Source organism: Varroa destructor, unplaced genomic scaffold (genome assembly GCF_002443255.2).
Source record: "Varroa destructor unplaced genomic scaffold, Vdes_3.0 BEIS01000006.1, whole genome shotgun sequence".
Taxonomy (NCBI): Eukaryota; Metazoa; Arthropoda; class Arachnida; order Mesostigmata; family Varroidae; genus Varroa; species Varroa destructor.
The window spans coordinates 29,299,518-29,320,748 of record NW_019211459.1 but is presented as its reverse complement, the minus strand read 5'-3'; the positions used below and the strand labels follow the sequence as shown (position 1 = coordinate 29,320,748).

Sequence of the window (21,231 nt, the reverse complement as noted above, 5' to 3'; positions counted from 1 at the left end):
TTTTTGTAAACCTGACAAAATGATGAGACCTGAATACTTGGTGTAGTATTTAGCTATTAATAAGCTAAAAATTACAACGAGAAAGTGATACGCAGAACCATACATTATCTTCTAACTAACCTAACAACTCGAGAAAAGTATCCGCAAGAGCATAATTTTTGTTCTTTATCAAATTTACCCCTTGCCTTCCTTCTTTTAAGAGAAAAATTGTAATTCAATAAAATTATAAAATTTAAAATTAAAAAAAGCCATTACATTTTCGTGAACTTGAATTACCATTTGCCCAGTGGCAAAAAATACAGAAATTCTTCTTTCAACTAAAGCATTCCTATTTAGTTGAATTCTGCAGGATCAGTACGATGATTTGTACTTTAAGGTTAATTAGATCATTAGAATGTTTTTATATAGAGGTCAGTATAATTTTTCATTATACGTATGCACTCAACGTTAGTCTGCTAATGTAACTTATTGTTCAATTCTGCGCGTATTACCTTATTACAGACTGAAAAGTCGTTTGAGCAGAATGGCGTTGTCTGAGATGTTTGGGATCGGAAAAGGATCAGTACAAGCGCGGGGTCTTTCTTTAACAACAAATACTAACCTGCCCCGTCCGGATTTCTGGAGTCTAGTTCGCACCGTAACCCATCGTGAAGGCCTTGAAACAATAAACGCTCTTGATCAAGTGATAACTGACGTAGGGCGGAGCCGCTCGTGGGTGCGATTTGTTATCAACGATGGTACGCTGGCCTCTTGCATTGGTAAGGTGTTTTTTATTACCGCCAACAGCCTTCTGCACATATAAATCTCATGATAGGGTACAATATTTCAATTCGCTGATTTATTACTATCATATCTGTTCTATTCTTTGTATATGGGTAGATGCGACTGGGATAGATCACTTCAGTGTAATGCTGCCAGTATAATGCATTATCCGTGCATTTGAAAAGCAATAATGGATTAATCCTCAACATTCTGTCCTTTAGTACTAGAACTTTTTTACCCATTCTTTTAACTTGGCAGACGCCTGAACCCCTGAGGTGATATGATACATCGAATATTAATAATATACATTGGCATTAAGTCCGCTAGTATTAATTTATATAATTAGGGAATCTAACTCATTTTATTCGCTACATGTCTGCATACCTAGAATGCATCGCAAATGATCCAAAGGTCCTATCCTCGTTTTACCGTTCCTCTGCGCTACTTCGGGATGACGAACTTACCTCAGTTATTGTTCGTCTCTTCAGCTCGTTGTCAGACGTGCGTTTCACTCTGCCACTGAACGTCGCATCACTAAACCTTTGGCAGCCGGGTCCGCTTATACTTTGCGGATTATGGCAACGATTGGAAGATGTTGAGGTAAGAATAAGTGTAATGAACATCAAAGCTATATATATATATATATATATATGAGTTTATGTATTATATGCGTATATCTGTCGAAAACTTTTTTAATACTTAAAAGTACTTTTTAGAGCTTCAGTTAATGTCGTACACGTGTCTTGCATATCTTTATATAACACTCAAGCTTGGGAACTGATTGGGCGGCTGGATTTTCCTGAATAGACCGAAGTGACATCTGTCTCACTAAATTTTCAGAAAGCTCAAATGCTTTCCTGGTTCGTCATGATTCTATTTTTTACGTACCAGATGATGGAGCTCAATATCTGTTTTTGTAAATGTATGGTGCTTGTTATATAGATTCGCGACTGCAGTCCATCAATGCTATTGCAATTCAGTAAGAAATTCGTCTTGTGCCGTTTTTAAAGCAACGAGGTCTCGATTATAGAGCAGTGCAAACTCGTGGTCTTCGATTTAGCGATACCGAAGGCTATCGTAGGGCAATCAGTTCAAAGGCAGCCATAAATAGCTCTCCCCAGGAAAAGAAAGAAAACATGTGGAAGAGACTGAGAGTCGGGTATGAGAGAAGATTTTTAGGTCATTAGAAAAGAAATCCAACTAAAGTAGTGAATATAGTGACCTCTTCTGTTGTTCGATTTTTACCAATTATATGTATATATATATGTAAACAAATATATAGGCTGAAACAAAAGTTAGATACTCCGGGCGCTCTGTCAGGCTGTTTTTATTTTGACCTATAAAGGACGCCTGACGCTCGTTTGCGTGCCCGGTTTGCTTTCGGCCCTTCTACATTACTTCTCTACTATGTTTGCCTCAAAGTATACAATATTTTTCGCGGTGCCCTTTTTCACCTGGAAGTGAGTGGGAAGAGAAGATTCAATACATCGCGACATATCTCAGCAAAACTTTACAGTACGGGAATTAATGCAACGTTTTAGGAGTTTACGCCACAAGAAAGCCGTCAGTCTACAACGAGCATCTCAAATGCGCTAGCGTGTGGAAACGTGCTGGACGACACAATTAATAAATGTTTATATATTAGTATACTAGCTACCTTGTAAGTACTCTCTAAATGAAAAGGCGACTTAACTGCACCGTCATCATGACGAAAGAACCGAAAACAATTGTTTGCTATAAGCTTTTTTTGCTGACTAAGGGACTAAGTTACTCACCAAATGTACACGCCATCCCAAAGGAACAACACGAGTTCCAGAAAGAACGCTCACAGAAACGGCGTGCAGGATCCTTGTGTGGACAGCACTGGCCACGCCGCACAATCCAGCGTGTACGGTGGCTGTCGATTCCAACGTAGCCTTGGACCTGGCGCCCGGGAACAAGGTCATGTTCACGCTGATCGAATTGGGTGTTCCTATGAATACGTACAATTCTTTTTTGTCGTGCACTCTATAGGACACCAAACTCAACATCGACGACGAAGTAGCCAAACTTTCGCTTTTCAAACAAATATTTGGTCTGGCTCGGGGGCACAACCTGAGCTCACTCTTTTTTCGCCCTGACGAAGGGTCTCCCTGATCAAATAACAGGGCCGAGGAAGTCTTCTATGCAGATGACCTATCGGCCGAACAAATTCCAAGTGCAGCAAACTCTGGCTCTGCTCCACGCAACAGTCACAAATTTGGAACGTACCGTAAAGCCGACGAAAACGGAGGCGGCGAAGTTTAGAAATGAAGACAGGAGAGAGGGAACTGTCACTTGCACTTCGCTAGAACGTCTCTTGGCTATGTGGATTGGTTTCCGTACTTGAAGTTGCTCTGCTTCGCAAACGGCATGTTGCCACAAATTCGAACATAGTTATAAGCGTTGTACAAGAACCTGTGCAGAAGTTTAGCATCTGAGCAGAAAGGGCCTTAGTGGGTTTTTTTTCCCGCAGCGCGACCTCTTAGAACAGAGGAAATCACACACTAGAGAGTAACGTGCATCCGCTAGTTACCATTAAACGTAACTACGAATAAGTGCAATGAACTTGTAACTCAGAGCCATTGCAGTATTATATATAAAACCGTTATACACATAGAAGAATACTGGCTTTGTTGTTTTTCCATATTCAGCGAAAGTTTTCGCTGCGACAATCTTAAGCCTGTCCTTCATAATGCGTAAAAGATGACATGATAATGACTCCAAACATCAAACGAACCTTTGATTTCATGCAAAGTGCTCCAACGTTCAAGGTAAATTCTGTTGAATGTGGTAAAGATCAGTAAACAATTTCATCAATGAAACCATGGGGTAGCTTTACTCATATTACCCTTAAGAGTTAATGTTTATGCAACGCAATTTCATGTTTTCTGAAACGCATAAAATCATATAATCATTGGATTTAAAAAATGTGTGGTTGTGCGAGAAGCTTTACCTCAATTGAAAAAGAATGGGTACGTAGGAGGGTCTGCATTTTCTCTTGACCCTTGCAAATATCTAAATCTCTAAAACAAAATGAGTTGAATAATGAATAAATTTAATTCATCATCTTTGTCTTTCAAGGCTTAAAACGAAATGACTAAAACACATCCTATTATAACTAGATGTATAAAAGTTAGCTAATAAAAATCAATAAACTAAGGGGACCCGTTGCTCGATTACTGCGATCGTTTAACCTTGCAGTTTTTTTATCGGAACGAGCAAAAATATTTCTTAAAAACTTTTTTTTTTATAATTCCGAGTTCTGTTACCAAAAATCTCCCTATTGAAGTAGTCTTCATCAGCTAGGAATATCTAATACCATCAAAAGCACTTGTTACCCCTTCTTCGTCAAGCGAATGATACTACCTGCAGTAAACTCAAGCACTTCTTATAATATCACCAGATAGCCTATCTAAAAAGTGGATAAATCTTCTTGAAAAAATAGTGAGTTTTAGCTTTCCAGAACTGAAACTTGTTTCGCATTTCACGAGGCCCAGGTCGCGTTTAACTGCCGCCTAGTAAAAACAGGCGGTAGCTGTGCGTAGACATTGTAAGTTCGTAGTGGAAAAATCTTAAAACATTTCATTATAAAAGCGAAAAAATAAGCGCGATGAATTAAATCTTTTAATTTTTTTTTACTTTTTTACTGCTAGTTTTTTTTAACAAACTGACTTGGATAGAGTTCTCTAATAAAATGTCCCTGTTCTCCTCCGATGAGCATTGCTCTTCTACGCCTCCATAGGAAAAAATACGTTAATTACTGAGTTCTATTACATTTCAAGGACTGTCCTTAAGTTTTAAAAAACTTTGTATATAAGATCATTTTCCTTACAGCAGTTATCACTACATTTCTTTTAAAGTTGGGTTCTAGATACTGGTTGGCTTGGCGTTGCCGTTATTTTCTATGTGCGACAGAGGATACCTAGTATTCTTATAGACCCTCTTGAGACAACTACAAAACACTTATCGTTGGCATGCGACAACTAATAGGTGCAACTCGTACTTATCTCCAACGGCTATTGGAAACGAATATATTTAATTTTCTGTAGGTTGCACCTTAACTTTATGTAATTCCGTGTTATTGCGGATGTTAATAGGTGCCTTTTGTAATTCTCAAAGAACACAAACTATGTTTCTATTTACACATGTAGATTGAAATCTGCAGCATTCCTTTCCCATGCTGTGAGTTGACTACTATTCTGTTTCAATGTTGATTGGCGTCTTTAGTATCGGTATTCTATGTGATCAGACCGTGGAGATCGGAAAGCCAATAAGTTGCTTTACCAATTAAAGTAAAAAGTTAATAATCTTAGCTGGGAAGTTCAGGTCAAGGTATTGATAAAGGCGAAATGACAACGTTAAATAATCTTTTTTTTTAGACCGCGTACAGCTTTATATAACTAAGCCCCTTATTTTTGCATGGGATTACCCAGAATAGAAAATGATCTTGCACTTGGCTTTTACTTTAAACCCAACCTTATCGAACCGTCTATAATTAGCGCTGTTAAAATTCACGCAGCACGACGCAGAAGGTAAGCGGTCCAAGATGAAGACAGGCGTTCGAAATCAAATTGAAGAGTTGACCGCCTCCGTAAATATCTACAGCTTACACCCAGGAATATACTTGTAGCGCGAATGTACGAGAAATGCCGTGAGAAGCCAAATAAATGATTTTGTTGCAGCAGTTAGACCAAAAAGTTAAAGAACACCGTGAACTTAACTTATTCATAATCCCAATATGCGCGTGAGATGACGGCTTCAGCTTGCAAACTACATAATTGACTAATGTAGACAGCTAATTTAAAGATAATATGGAACATTATCACCAAGAAAAGGAACGCATCAATGATGTGATTTTTGGTCTCTAATGCGTAAATAGGATTAGAGTATTATTTGAAGCGTATATACAGGCAGCGCTTGAAGTTTACTCTAGAACTGCCATAAAGCCTGAGAAGATATTAATTTATTTCTGTTTTCAAGATTCGGTTATCTGAACTCCGTGCAGCTACCTCCATCTCACTAGAGAGCAGCTATGTGCAAGTATCTGCTATGAGTGACTATAAACTCCCTTTGCAATAAAATTATGCACACCACAAAGCATGCCTAAATCAAGGTTTAGGAAAAGATGAAAAATGAATAAATCTTGAGTGAGTTTAAATTTGCAATCGAAAAGAAAGATATTATATTTTTGAAGTCCGTTTCTTTGCATTTAAGAGTATCAGTCCTGTGACGTATGCGATGGATGTCGATGACTACTTTATCAGGGAAGATGAAAGATCATATGAAAATCTCGGGAAGAAGCTGCCTTTGGCTACGGATCAGGATCGTGAGCATCCTAAGGCTCGTTCTTCCGAAGAACCTTTCCAGCCACACGAGCAAAAACATTTAGCCGATTCACTTGGCCTTCCAGCCAGTATTGCGGATGAAATCGAACAAGCTCTAAAGGTTAAGCTTTTTTCGCAGACCGTTACAGAGGTATCTGGGAATCGTACAACTATATTTGTGCTTTTTTGTCTGATTTTACTGCATTTCTGTCTTTCCGTCCTCAATATCATTGAGATGAGTATAGAACTTTAGAAAAATGTTACATTGTATAATTAAATTTTGAGTAAAGATAAATGCCATATCCAATTTTTTTACAAGTGCGTGAGAAATGCAGTACTAATTAACTACTGCAATCTATTACAGTGTGATATTTACTCCATAAGTGATTTTTTATTACAAAGTTTGCCTTTCCATAAGCAGCCTTTGTTGGACACTCCAACTTTTTAGCTATTCGGTACGCATGAAGTTCATCGTAACTAATATAACAAGTATTCTGTGATTAGATAAATAAAGGTGGTGATCGAACACCAGTTGTCACAGATGCATCGACACTCAAAGCTAATCCTAAGGAAATGTCAGGAGAGTATGATAGCCTCCTAGCCAGGTCAACGGTCGGCTATACACAACCTATCGGCGATACAGGATCTGCTACTATTATGTGCGTTTATATTTTCACTACTTCGTCGGTAAAACATCGTTCCCGTATAAACCTATGACTGTCCCTTCTAAACGGGTCTTCCCTTCATCTCAAATCATAAGTATAATAAAAACGTCTAAAATAACACGAGTATGCCAGTCCACTTATTATATACTACTTTTCAAACTCATTGACCAAGGTCCGTTTTGCCTTATGGTGTAATAAAAAGTAGCTTTGGAATTTGATATACCTGCAGGAGCTGGAAAGGTGGTTTGGTCGGCGAATGCGGCGGAGGTTGGTCCTCTGTGTTTGCACCACCATCTTTAAATGACCCTACAGTCGCTGACGTGGAAAACGCTGCGAATGTTCCAGTAGAAAGTGAAAACAGTGCCGAGGAATCGAGTCTTGACTCAATCCTAAATTCGTCCGCGCGTCACATGCACCTGTCTTTGTCACTTGATACTGTCCCTGCTGGTACACCCGAATTATCCAGCTTATTGACAGAGGTGTACAATACTAAGGTAATTTAGAAAAGAAAAAGCAGTACGTAATTAACCGTCCTAAAATCTCATGTTTTTATAACATTTATATAATTTGTGCCGTGTAAGCTTTAATAGCGAAAAAGAAGTTAAGAACGAAGACAATAAATTAGTAGTATTATTATTATTAGGCATAGTACCTACTCAAGTGAGGTCAGAAATATTTTGATCAGTCTTTACGTATTGTCGGAAGGAAGCACACAGCTGTAGTCTACACCTATAGCTATATACAATTTTCGCCCAAAAGTATCGTCCTGAAATAGTGAAACGAAATTAATCGTTCGGCGGCGATGAAGAAAGGCATTTTTAGATTATACGGAACCGGGATTTTTTGAATTTTATAAAGGCTCAGACAAGAACTTTTGTGTTAATATAACTAAGGTAAGTCCAGAGTAAATTAAATTAAAAATGCGGTAAAGGTACAGTAACAAACTGGATAATGCTGATTGAGTATTTATTTTGTGTGGTTCAGTTTGAGTTTGATAAGATCACAATTCGTTGCTAAAATGGCCAAGGTGGTCTACGACAAATAGCTCCAATGCGACAAATTTAAATACTAGGCGACCGGTGATAATAATGAGAGGATGCCGACTGGAACCCCAGATCGAGAAAGTGAAGACTCGGAAGACAACGATTTTGAAATTATTCCCTCTCCAGTAAAAGAAAATTCACGCATACTTGCCTTACTCAACGGGCTTGGACAGGTACCTCGTGAGAAAGGTCTTGACGAGCAGAACTTCGAATGCGCGGGCTGCAAATGTGCTATTGGTAAGTTGTGTCATCACCGTTCAGCAACATGCAGAAAAAGTAAAACAGTCTTGCCTCAAAGGACAGTAGTCGCTTAAAAACTGTGACGCCGGGTTATCTTGACTCACTTTAAAATAGACCATGTAGACCAATAAGGATAATCTCGTTGCTTTCTTTGTACTTCGGAATTAGGATAGCGTGGTTACTTACTGTCTTTCGTGCATATGAAATCTGCATCTTTCAGTTGCGGAAAAAGCTAACAAATTTGTATTACTTATCGGAAAAAAACTTCGATCATAAAATATTCTTTTATTATAGGCTGCTCGTGCTTTTTTTCGTGTTTACGAATCCGCAATTAGCCAAATCAGGTCATTTAAGGCATGTCCTGATACACAACGGCAAAACATGATAGTCTGATAGTGTGATTTGTTCTTCTTCTGAACTTAGTAATTAGGCTCGTTAAAAATTCGATCAACAAGAAGATTAAAAAAATGTGATATGTATCCTATACTTCTAGTTCTATCTGTGCGGTGATACATTTGAAAAATTAATAAGACTTTGGATAATCAATCCTAAAATCTAGCACTAGTTGTTATGAGAGGTAAGATTGAAGGCCTGCACGAGAACTGAACGCGAAGCTTTTCAGATGGTGAAAGAAGCCTGCTCTGAAGCTGAGTTTTATTGTCTCTCTCTCTCAGCGTTAATTTATCACGAAACACTGTCAAATGTAGCTCATTACTTAAGTCGCCATTCTGTTAATAAGGTGTCGTTTCAGGTAAGCAATAGCTATATCATTTTAATACAATGATAAACGAGTCACATATAGCCATATTATACATATGCCAATTAATTGTTTTCATTTTATGGTTTAAAGGTATGATCTTCGGGCCCTACACTAAATGCGCGTTTGATGGTCATCTATACTGTAACGAATGTATGGGTCAGGGCACGAAAGTAGAGGAGCACGTGATACCGTCACGTATTGTCCATGATTGGGATTTCCGTGTTCAACCGGTGTGTCGTTTCAACAAACGTTTTCTCGTCCAGTGAGTTTCTCATCATCTTTTAACGCATTGCTGCCATATACTAGGTTTAAATTGCTCATAGCATGAGCCATTTCTCAAAAAACCTGTTCCAGGCTTCATATAGCTTGTTTAGACAACACTGAAGTTGTAATGATTCCCTGCTAAGCCGTTGTAGTTACGGACTTGTGTTTAGTGAGCTGCAAACCTCTAAAAAAATAACCCTCGAACCTTTAAAGCGGAAGCATCCTAAATTAATGTAGAAGAAAAAGAAGGCCGAATGATCGCACTGCAGAAAGCCTTCGCGAGCAACAAAATGGAAATGAAAAACTAAGCTTAATGAAACAATTAGTAACAAAAATAACTTGTTTGGTACTTTTTATGAACAGACAAAACCATCGTAATAAATATTGTGCTGCTCCATATAATTATGGAGATTAACTGCGAAGATTTTCCTTAGCCGGGACAGTCTTGCAGGATCAACAATAGGAAACGTCGCGGTAAAGTTTTCATTAAAAGACGAGGGGCAAGGATGGAGTATTGATGTTGTAGGCCATTATTCGATTTGTAAATGGCACGTTGGCAGCTGCAGTTAACTTAGACGTAGCCTAGTAAAAAGTACGCTGAATAAAAGTAATGAATAGAACGCTATAATGTCAGAGTGCCTAATACAAACATTGTTTAACATGTGAAATGGCAAGCTGTTATCACAAGAGATTTCACTGAGGGTCAGCTCTGTCTTAGAAAAGATGCTCTTCGAAAGCACCAAAGGATTCGGGTTCGAGAGTCGTGCATCTGCTGAAGCAGTTACCCCATTGAGTCAGGTGGCACAGCATAGGACTATCACGTGAATGTGCTGCAATGACAGACTGTTGATGTGTTAGGATACGTTCTACAGTATGATTAAAAACACACATTCGTGTAAAAGTATTCTTAAACAGCAGAATGATTTTATTAAGGAAAGCTTCGATGTAGTCTAATCATTTGCTAAAAATTTGGTTCAAATTAATGGCTATAACCGGCTGTTTTGTTGCTATGCAAATGGATAACAAGTAGCAAAATTCTGTTAAGGAATCTTATTCATCATTTATTGAAAATGATAAACACCCGTTATCTCATAGACGAAATAATTAAGGAAACTAGAGTACAGGACATACATAGTATATATAGTATACATACATATTGAGTACCGGACAGGGGGACGATTAAAATATGTATCTAAAATATAGAAGGGCACTAATATAACCGATATTGTTTTGAAAATTAATTATCTACGCCTTGCTATGAATTCGGGCAAAGGTGTTGTGCATAGAGCTCTTGTATGCAAGCTCGACAGCGCTTACCGTTCTGTCGCCGCGTGAAAAGATCATTGAACAAAATTTCGTTCATCCCACTTTTGATATATTCCGACGTGAGCCGCTTCCTAAAGTTCACTTTCTGTCTCTACCACAACTAATCCTTTAAAGGTTCGCATCTGGCACTCACTCGACGAAGTTGCCTGGATCCTAGCAGTTGTATTTATGTGTTCCTTCAGGTAAAAACGCTGTCACTTCAGCCAAAATATTATTGATAAATAAGGTAAAAATTCAGCAATAAAACAATAAATATTAAGTTACAAGCACAGTGTGGCGCTGAACAGTGTCGGTTATGTGTAACTGGGAGCGTACGACGATGCTCCGGTGAAATATGATTAATGTAATTTTAGATAGAAGCACCATTTAAAATGAATATAGAATTATGCTGAATACACGACAAAGCTTCACATTCAGGCGCTGAGATCAGCATTTAAGTTGAGTCACACTACCTTCATACTCCATCGACTGCAGTTATAGCTAAAACTTGTTCAGAATCAACATGTAGAAACGTATAGGAACTAGACAAAAATCCTTGTTTTCCCAACGAACATTAACTTATCGATCCTTTGGTAATTGTACAACTAGGTCACGCGTCACTGATTTTTTGTTTATCTAAAGCTTGTACATTGTTTAGACCAGACTAGAATAAGAAACTCTATCATATGTCTTAAAAAACCATAATATTTGCAACCAACATTTTACTGCAATACTTACTTCTGCGTTATTTATACAGCCAGCATAAATGTCGATTTGTCCTTAGTGAACCATAATCCAGAAGCCTCATTTATCTAGTAGCCCTTTTGGAACAAGGTCGTTGACTGTACGATGCGTTAGTTTGCTCAATAATAATAATGCATACTATTTACTTTCAATATTTATCAATGTCGAACTTTTGTTCACACTCTGGCACGTTATGTGAGTAACTGAAGCTCTCGAATTCCAGCCCATCTTCGCATGTAAAAGACAAAATGATTTGCAGAGTTTGCCTAGGTCAGTCGTAAACTGTTTGGAGACAGAGGAGGAATACGGACAGAGGTGGGACTACATTTAGCAGAAGAGGTTTGATACGAACCGAGGTAGGCTCAAATATAAACGTCTCTACCTGATTACCTTCATTTGAGTCGTTATAGAGCCAAGCATTACAAAAGATGTTTAAAAAAATTCCGAATCCTACATGATCTGCTTATTTCGTCCTATTTTTTTTTTTGGCCTTTCCCCTTCGCGTCATCTGTTGAGTTTATTTGTATCTTAAAGTTTCAAAGCACTTCAAATGATGATATATAAAAATCTATTTTTCTAATGACAGAAAACGAACCCTTCCTGCGAGATTTAACAGAAAATAATGAATTTGCAATTCATTCTGTATAACTCTAAGACGTTAGTCGCGTCTTCTGTTAAGTTAAAGAAACGGCTGTTATAGAATGATTATAGTTGCATATGATGAGGTGCACTACGATCAATCAATGGTATTTTATCTTTACAAAAATTTTTTTTTTGCTGTGAAACTAGACCATTCATTGACGTGAAACTACAAGGTTGGCCAAAAATCACTATATAAATATAGGGAAAGTTATTTTTAACCTTTAATTTTTTATTATAGTGGTAGAATATAAGCGCGAGCATACTTAAAAAAAATATTTACATATTTACTTGTTGATTTAACTTGAAATGATGTGATAATGGATCGGTTTGGAGGAATAAGTTTTTTTCGACTCTTGCAGTACATACATGCTAAATTTACAGAATATCTTGGAATAACTAGAAGCCATTTTTGTCTAAAAGGAAAATTGGGGCGCTGCACTCTTCTACACATCTGCATATGTATGTGAGTTTGACATTGAACATAATGCAACTCTACACTCTATGATAGAATTCGCAACAACTTGCGATACCATGTGGTGTACTTCCAGATACGAACAAGAACCGCTTCTGGACATACGAGAATTGAACGTTATGCTGTATTCAATCGTGTCAGACCTTGCCGCTGTACAGGTATGTTTTTATGGCATTTATGTCTAATGATATCGATAATGGTGGCTGGGAGCGCGAAGACTTATTAGTCGAGGCATAAAGGCGTGGGTGTTGACAACATATTGACAACATGTAGGGCAAATATATTGATTAACACATACTACTTACAAATAGTACTTATAACATCTAATTCATGAACCGATTACTCCCAACTAAAATATGGTAGGGTAAGCTGACCATGCTACAAAAGCTGGACTGTAACTGTGATCGGTGAACGTATCGAGAAGGTGGTTCTTACTTTTACTTTTTCCTCTTTATGTTGATGCTATTAAAGGTCTTGCGGCGCCAGCTACGTTTTCTTCGACTCTACTTATTTTCTTGCCAGGAGTCTGCGAAGGAGGAGCTCAAAAAACGTTTATGGTCCCGCGAGCATTTATACGAACATGTGCATCTTTATTCGACACTTGATCTTCTTTCCATACCCTCAGGTTAGTCAGGAAGTATTTATCAGAAATATACTTTTCAAATAGTTACTTCTTTTAAGCAATGGATTGTTTTAGCACTTTGCCTAAAGTGAGTAAAATTAGGGCTGAATACTCAGCGTCGGTTCCTGAAATATTACAATCAATCTATAAGTTGAATACGCAAATAAATATAAAGTTTATAAAATACAGCACAAAGTAATTTCAGCTTTGCGATATATGTTTTTAAACAAACCGTATTACGAGTCAGTGATCATTTTTATCATAAAGTTAACTGTCGATGCCACCGTGTGAATATCTGGATCAACTACTATATAGCAGTATTTAACATTGTGTCTGTCCTGTACGGTACATGTCTCTGCGCGTATAAAATCATGTCTTGACTATCTAGTTATAAAGCTTTTGCGATTAGAGTGCGGGTATGCATCAATTGAAATTTCAGATACCTTTATTTTAGATGAGCAGTTAGTTCTATACGATGCCACATCCTGGTACATAATAGATTGTCGACATATACAAGATTCCAACGAGAAGAAAGATAAGTTGTCTTGCCATTGGCCAATATGTTCATCATTAGATAATGGTGCCGTATAATTACAGGTTCCCTGCAAAAAAGTTTGGAAAAGGCTGTCCAGTTTGCTAAAAAGCATGTGCTCTTGTGCCAGCTTTGTTGCCAAAAAGGCTTCATATGCGAGCTGTGTAACGACCCAAAGGTAACTTCAATATTGGTATATGACATTTGATGAATATGTAGGACTCTGACAGGGTTTTATTACACGATTCAATTATTACTCCACTTTCAATGGGAGCTCAGCCTCAGTTTTACATATCAGTACTGTTACAAAGGTTTACTGAGAGTACACTTTCTTTACATGCATTTTGTACATAATAAAAGCTAGTTATAAGATCGTTTTTTACATATTTCCTTTCCGTTTCCTCTCTATTATGTACGTAATTCTATATACCATCTGAAAATGCTCTCTTTTTTCAAGTAATAATTGTAATTTTACTGTGTAGTGAATGGGATCTTACGTCTACATAAATCCACAAATAAGCTTCTTTGGTAAAAAAAAGCGCATTTTGTATGCACTTATTTTGTTTCATTTTTTTGCAAGATGATAAATTTGTAGAATCAACCTTGTGTACTTGTCCCGCATAAACTCCATGCATGAGAGAATACCCGCTCGGTCATCCGAGGTCAATAAGAATGATCTATAGACACTTTTGAAAAAAGCAGCAAACAACATATGAGTTGACATAAAAAAAAGAACGGTAACCGTGTGACTGTAGTGTATGAGATTATTCCAAACATGAAGAGCTTGAATCGTAAGTTTTTTTTATCGTCGTCGCGTTCTTTGTATTTCGCGTTGACCTATTCTGATCTCTGGTGAAAATATCTTAATAATATACTTAGCAATAAGGAGGGCTATACTAATTCTGTAACTCCAGACCTCAAGATGCTAGGGCAGCGAGTCAGAATAAAAAAGTTGGTTGAGAGATGGTAGAAGGTTAATAGGGACAAACTAAAGTAACCCGTTGCTAGAATTCAAGTCTTGTTTGCTTCCCTAGTTACTAAGTCTTTTTTAAGCTTGAATAAATGTGGAGAAACGCTTTGGTTAAGACCTTGCTTTGCTCGGACGTATAGTCGAGCGTGGTCTTAAACAACTTTTGGTGGTTTATTGGCAATTCGTCTATTAATGTGACTACGTTTATGTTTACCTCATCGGAATAAATCCATAGCGAATTACCCATCGCAAAAAATCAGAGGGAAGGACCTGTCGAAAAGTATGCCCTTACATAACAAAGCAGATTCGAAGTATTAATTCTATGAGAGTCACCGGTTAGATGCTAGCTCTGAGCTTAAAAAGCCCTCGCTCCATAAGTCCGTCCAACTTTATATCAGGTGTCGATGTATTGAGAAAAAGTGAAAGCTTGAGACGAAGGTTAGTAAGAATGTTTTGGTTTGATAATGCTTTTGCAAAATTGAGCAGTGGAAGTCGCGTTTTAAGTCGACAGAAGGTATGTTTGCAGTGCCTCCTCCGTAAATATTTTCTTTTCTTCAGTCACTTGTCAGTAGTGACCAGGTTTGTTAAGGCGCGACGAAGACATTGTATAGTAGTTGAGAAACCATGCAGTTGAAAATTAGTAGACTTGCAGGTTGACGTCATCAATCTTGTGATTGGAAAATGAACAACAAGAGGAACAGCAGCAACAGCCTATCGCGGGCTCTGTCGTGGCATGTCGCAAACGTTTTTGCGGCCCGAAATAAAAACCTCAGATGCAACAGACAACGTTCGTTTATAACAAGATAAGGCGAAATGGCAAGGCAAGGAAGCATCAATGCACTTGAAATCATGTTCCCAGGCCAGCTATAGATATGACATCGAGTGGCCGCCTAGGCAATGCGATTTCGCTCCTGTCGATTTTTCTCTGTGGGTCTGGGTAAAGGACAGAGTCTATAAAACAAAGTCGAAGACAATCTTTAGCCGCCGCGTTTCGAAAACGATTAGATCAGTGATGTTATAATGAAAAGTTCCGCTATCTGAGAAGACTACCCATAAGGGACAATTACGAATTGCGCGACCCCGTTTATTATTGCAGGTGATTTTCCCATTCAATATAAATGAGACGCACTTTTGCGAACGTTGCTCTGCCCTGTACCATCGACAGTGTATGGCAGAAAGGAATCAGTCTTGCATCAAGTGCGAACGGAAAAGGCTGCGTGAGCAACGCCTAGCGCAGCAGCGGGAGCTTGATGAAGGCAGCTTCAAATCATGATAGCCTGGCAATATTTTTTCCAAGTTTTCAAGACACATCTTAAGGACATAAATAAAGCTAGTCCATTCTGTATCAGAACACAGGTCAATCTAGCAGTGATACCGCGAGGTATATTGCCATGTATTAACGGCTTTGTTACGAACCATTTGGATGAATTTGGAACAAGCGGTATCCCAGCGCTATCAACACGAATGGTAGGTGATATGAGTAATATCATGCCGTTATGTCAGTCTAAACTGTGATGCTGAATAGAGCGAAGAGTAAGTGTACAAGTTTAATATATAATGAGACTCATATGTCAAAACATGTGATGTAGAACATGAAAGATTGAGAAAAAAAAAGCAACTTTCTGTTACCCGTCTTTACGCAAAGATTGCTAAGCATACAGCTCCTAAATTTTCTTTTTCTAGAAGAGTAAAGAAATAGAAACGTATTTATTGATTAAATCGAAAGGATGCCCCACTCACGATTCTTTGAATATTGCAAAGTTCAACATCACGGGTGAGTCCTAATTATATGCTTTTCAAATATTCCCTTCTTCTTCTTCGAGGAGCCTTTTTATGATTTATAGCAATAAAGTAGTTGGTCTTATGTATATTATTGGCACATTTTCATTGCCAAATATCGATAAAATATTACCGTACATAGATTATAATTACATTTCACAAATTAGCATTAAAACATTTTACATTCCGCTTCAGGCTAGAACTACCTATAATTCAGTCACACAATGAATGGAAGTAAACATCTGGGCCCAAACAATCAATAGCTAAAACAAACTTGAAGAAAATGCCCTTGAGGATAGTTTGGCAGAAGTAATAAAATTAAACTAACCCTATTGCTATGTTGGTTACCACACATGCTATATGATTTTTCGAAATAAAGAAAGTTATTTTTACCGCCATTACGTAATTAAAAACTATATAGGTGTCAATGACTAGTAACTAGCTAATATTTGAGGGAGATAACGGAGTGAGCAGCTATTACATAATACTTATAAATAGAACGTACTGTCAGTATCCTATTCTTTAGTTAAATGTCTGAGAATAGTTTTATCATCTGAAGATACAAATATTAAAATGATTCAACAAGTGGCGTGCCCTGCAAAGTAAACAGGATAGACCTACATAAGAACCTTTCCTAGATTTTTATGACTATTACGTGAAAGTATCTCCAGTAATGGGAAAAAAGCACGGTATTGTCTATTTTTACGAGCTAACATTTAAAGCTTGAAGCTTGATAAATAAAACTGTAGAAAACTTGAGAAATATTATGAGTACACAATTGAATATATCCATTTGAGATGCTACAGTGAAAATTATTTCAATATGAGATTTATTTTTATTCATACGCTCTTTGTGAGATGCGCAAAGGCGAGGACAAGGTTGTGAGTGCTGGACCAGTTATGTTTACCGACTAGCTTGGCTGTAGTTTTAATGAAAAAATCCCCTACGTCGTCACTCGATACGACTTTATTCCCAATGGCCGTGTCCAAGACCAGCTACTCCATTCAACTTGTTTAAAAATGCCTTGCATGACTGACTAAGGTTTTGCTGAGTGGCATTGCTTCAAACAACTCGTTGCAATCGCAAGCACCGGGTACGAGTAAGAATTACTATCAGGCTGTTTACAAGCTTTATAGCTTTTTTTTTTATCTATTGCTTCTCTTTTCTAATGGTCCGTTGGCTAATGCCGAACTTGAAAAGTTCTCTTGTTATCGTTCTTGAGAATTACAAAGTTTTACCGTATGTTTAGGTTCAAAAACGTATATAGAGCTGTAAGGCAAAAAAAGAGAGTTCTTTAGTGACTTATGACGTTAGGCCACCAGTAAATGAAACAATGAAAAGGATACCGACAAACGAAACATTGTAATAACCATACTTCACTGGGTTTCCTTTGTTTCTAGTAGAGGGTAGAAGTCTCTTTGAAGAAGGAACTTTGGCCACATCATATGTGATTGTTTCATTTAACGGATATTAATGAAAAGCCCGTTATTTATTCACAAAGAATTTAGTGACGCCATAATGACATACTGTGGGTACTCGTAGAATAAGAAAGAACAGGTGGGTTGCTGGTTAAAGGACCTTACGGCAGGTACCCATAAGTAAGTTTGCAAAATTGGTAGAAAAAAGACACTCGTTTAAGCAGAGTCATAGGGAAGTATTTCTGGACGCATATCTACCCAGTTCTCCACTATGCAATGCGATAGTTGCACCACCAGATTTGCAACATTATTTCGTCAAGAAATTTCGGGCTGTCGCTCGGGTTTTTGTGAGGATTAACATCCAAATAATAATCTTCTACACTGTCGGAACCCAAAGCTTAGGCGCCTTGCTTACTACTAATAAATATGCATACGCTTCGCCTGAGTAATAAACTGATTTTATCATATTGATAGTCTTATTTTCTGATATCCAGTGACTGCCGAAAACAACAACAGCTCTTTGTTTGTTCTGTGGGCCTTACCCAATACATACAAATAACTCTAATTTGTAATAAAGTGTTATCTCAATACAATTGAGGTTATTTATTCGCCGGGCCATAAGTAGTCCACTTTCAAAAACTTTTTAGCTATTGATAAATCCCAACTTGGTCTATCTGATCGATAGGCAATAATGTTACTCGTCGAAAGGATACAGTTGCGTTAAACGCACAGTCTTTAGCAGGTGCTTATCCAAACACCCCAGCATCAAACCAATTAAAGGGGTTTATAAAGACGGTAGAACTTAGACCAAAAAATCTATAGTCTTTAAACTCAGTTACATATCAAAGAGTATTGGTCTATCACATGCCTGACTCATCTTTATAAGCGAAACGCGCACTCAAAGGAGAGAGATTTCAGCCACTAGAATTGGCAAATCTCCGTTTCAAAATATATGGGCGGGATCCGTTAGCTGAAATTGCAATGGAAACGAAAAGTCGTTAGCGTATATACCGAGGCCCATTGCGGTATATGTGACAAGCTTTAGTTTGTCAATTAACGTTATGAAGGAAGGGATGCCAAGGACGGTATTCGGAAGACATTCGGATGAAGTAGGAGGAACTTTAGAAGACAGTCAGTTGTCAAACATCTTTTTTGGTTCAGGGCTGGGTAATGCACGCCGTTATGTGGTTTAGGGTCCAGATAAGATTAATGAATATTACAAGTTTAACGCACAGGAGGCAAAAGAAAAAGTCCAAATATCTATCAAAAAGTTCGGTCAGGAAATAATCTAAATGTTGATGTTTTTTTTTTCGTCTCCTAATTATCGCATTTTCATTTTAGGTAACAATTCTAACTGCTCGGAAAAGTAGGAGGTTTTATGGTTCTGGATGCTGTAAATAATATAATAAATAATAATACCTAAAGGAAGACTAGGAATTGGCGAGACGACTCGGCAAGAACCGTATTTGTCAGCCATGTACAGTGCGAATTCGTTCGCTCGTATTCTTCCCTTTGGCGATGCTAAAGGTACCCCAGTATTTTAGGCCAATATTTATGATGGAACTACTCTTAGATCCAGGGTAAAACATAAACTGACTTGCAGCCTATGATACAATCGATGTAGGCCCGACTTTTAATAATAATAAATGGGCACGATAAATATTTAGTTGTGGTTGAGGTTGGGAGTTCAAAAAAGGTTGAATTCTCACCTGGCTTACGGTGATGTAAACACAGTGTCAACAAACCGTATAGGTAACATCAAAGAGTGCCACTTTTGAGAGTCTTTGGAACTTTAAATTGATCCTGCGGCTTGCTGGGAATACGTTTTACAAGCTTTGAGTTGCGAAGCGAAAGACGACACTTCCAAACTTTGGAAACTTATTAGAGAATCTTCAAGTGGAAGACATTTAAAAATGGTTCTACCATCGGTGCTGGGATCTCGACTCTAGACATCAATCTCAGTTGCTGTGAGTCTAACTCACTTTTCACAACCATTGGCTCTACTATGGTTACTTTTCTTGATATTCATGGCAATGTTAGGATAAATATATCGATACATAAAGCGATTTGGCACATAAACTGAGCGTCGTTTAGCCAAATTTATGTCTGTATCCAAAAAATTCAGATGGTTCTAGAATTTCCGAAAGCTGTATGGGGATGCGGGGCTGCTGATATTAGTTGTTTAAGAATGCCACGTCAGCACTTATTAGTTCTCTAGCTAGTATTGTCAACCTATTTATCGACACCAGCTCTTTTCCTAATAGGTTCAAAGACGTGAAGATTTCGTCTCTAATGAAGAACGTACCCGATTCAATATTTTTGGTTGATTACTTTTCCCAGGTTTTTGAAAGACTAGGGATTAGCGAACTCGAAAAACACCTTAGAAGTGCTAGAGCACTCATCCACTTAATTCGATTTTCGAAAATCTCGGCGGAGTGAATTCGCATTGGTGCCATTTAAAATAAGCAGGTCTGCCTCGATGTGTTTACAGATGTTGTGGCTTTCTTCAACTGCTCAGGTCAGTCAGTCTTTCTGCAAATGTTAGATTGTCTGGCGTGCACACCGATGCATTGGTTCAAGGCGTACTTCTTTAAGAATACGGCCGTATTGGGTTCGCACGAGAGGAATTAGACATTGAAACACTAAGGCTTGATTCTCGAGGACAGTATTGGAGCTGGAATTACGCGTCAATTTCTCCATCACACCGCGTTGAGCGTTTTTTTTTTTACTAAAATTGCCCGGGACAAACAGACGCCGTATTATGAGACAAAAAAAGAGAAAAGAACGCGCAAGGGTGCTCGGAGTGCATGACGTGATTGTGCAATCAGTAGTAGAAAATAAACAATTCATCCCCGTTAATCAATGAGCGATGTTTTTTTTTACTGTAGGATACAATAATTATTTATGAAGGTTACGGACTAAATTGGGCATAACATCACAAAATAAAGCTAGGACAAGTTTCAATTGGTAAAATTCAATTGCCACAAACTTCTCGTTAAGTTGGTTGTTAATAGAACTCTTGTTTGGGGGCATGTAGATAACGATTAGCGAGGACAAGGATTTCTTTTTTTAAATGTAGTGCAAAAGCCTTTCCATCAAGTGTTATTGACACTGTTTCAGCCCAAGGTTTCAAAGAAAGAGACGTTTGATGAAATTATCAGGTATATTTATATTACTACACTACAATGTAGTGTACTCTGGACTTGTGAAATACACGTTAGTTTGCAAAGACAAGCTGCAAAGATATCAGTGGGGTCCAAGTTAACCTTTGGCACATGCAAAAGTTTAAAATAAAGGCGGCTATGTGCGAGTTCAGGGCAATATATTCGGATATAAAAACGAGGGCATCGTGAAAAAACTGAACCATAGTTGACATCATTCGCAGTGACAGTCGAAACAGCCACAAATATCGAGAGTATCATAGTAACAGTGAGGAAGGATTTAGAACAGCCAATGACTGGATTCATTCGTAGTAATGAAAACTGCAGGCCGTATTGACAACCGATACAAGAGTTCCGGATAACTCTATTTTAACAGCTCTCAAAGTGCTAGAAAGAGAAATATCATAGATTGTTACAGGCTGGATCGCAGGGCACCGCTTGCTCTACTTATAATCAATTGTTGCAAAGGAAGAGGGGTGCTTCGGTACTACGCAAGAGATATGGTCA

The 21,231-nt window shown here is 37.9% G+C and overlaps 1 protein-coding gene across 7 annotated transcripts in view; it reads left to right on the top strand.

Moving 5' to 3' along the window:
• Nucleotides 1-21,231, top strand: part of LOC111253480 (uncharacterized) — a 35,921-nt gene that overhangs the window by 10,072 nt on the left and 4,618 nt on the right. For 3 of the 7 annotated variants that reach the window (XR_015330719.1, XR_002674677.2, XR_002674676.2), the window contains exons 4-14: nt 502-758; nt 1,151-1,362; nt 5,998-6,228; nt 6,612-6,766; nt 7,002-7,266; nt 7,845-8,052; nt 8,906-9,077; nt 12,319-12,400; nt 12,714-12,867; nt 13,462-13,574; nt 15,463-15,833. Coding sequence is in view for 1 of the 7 variants with exons in the window: in XM_022812925.2 (XP_022668660.1) it covers nt 502-758; nt 1,151-1,362; nt 5,998-6,228; nt 6,612-6,766; nt 7,002-7,266; nt 7,845-8,052; nt 8,906-9,077; nt 12,319-12,400; nt 12,714-12,867; nt 13,462-13,574; nt 15,463-15,639 (2,026 nt within the window). In the remaining 6 variants the exon portion in view is untranslated. Of the gene's footprint in view, nt 1-501; nt 759-1,150; nt 1,363-5,997; nt 6,229-6,611; nt 6,767-7,001; nt 7,267-7,844; nt 8,053-8,905; nt 9,078-12,318; nt 12,401-12,713; nt 12,868-13,461; nt 13,575-15,462; nt 16,544-20,054; nt 20,427-21,231 lie in introns of those variants that run through there. The other 4 variants (XR_002674679.2, XR_002674675.2, XR_015330720.1 and 1 more) reach the window with 3 other exon arrangements.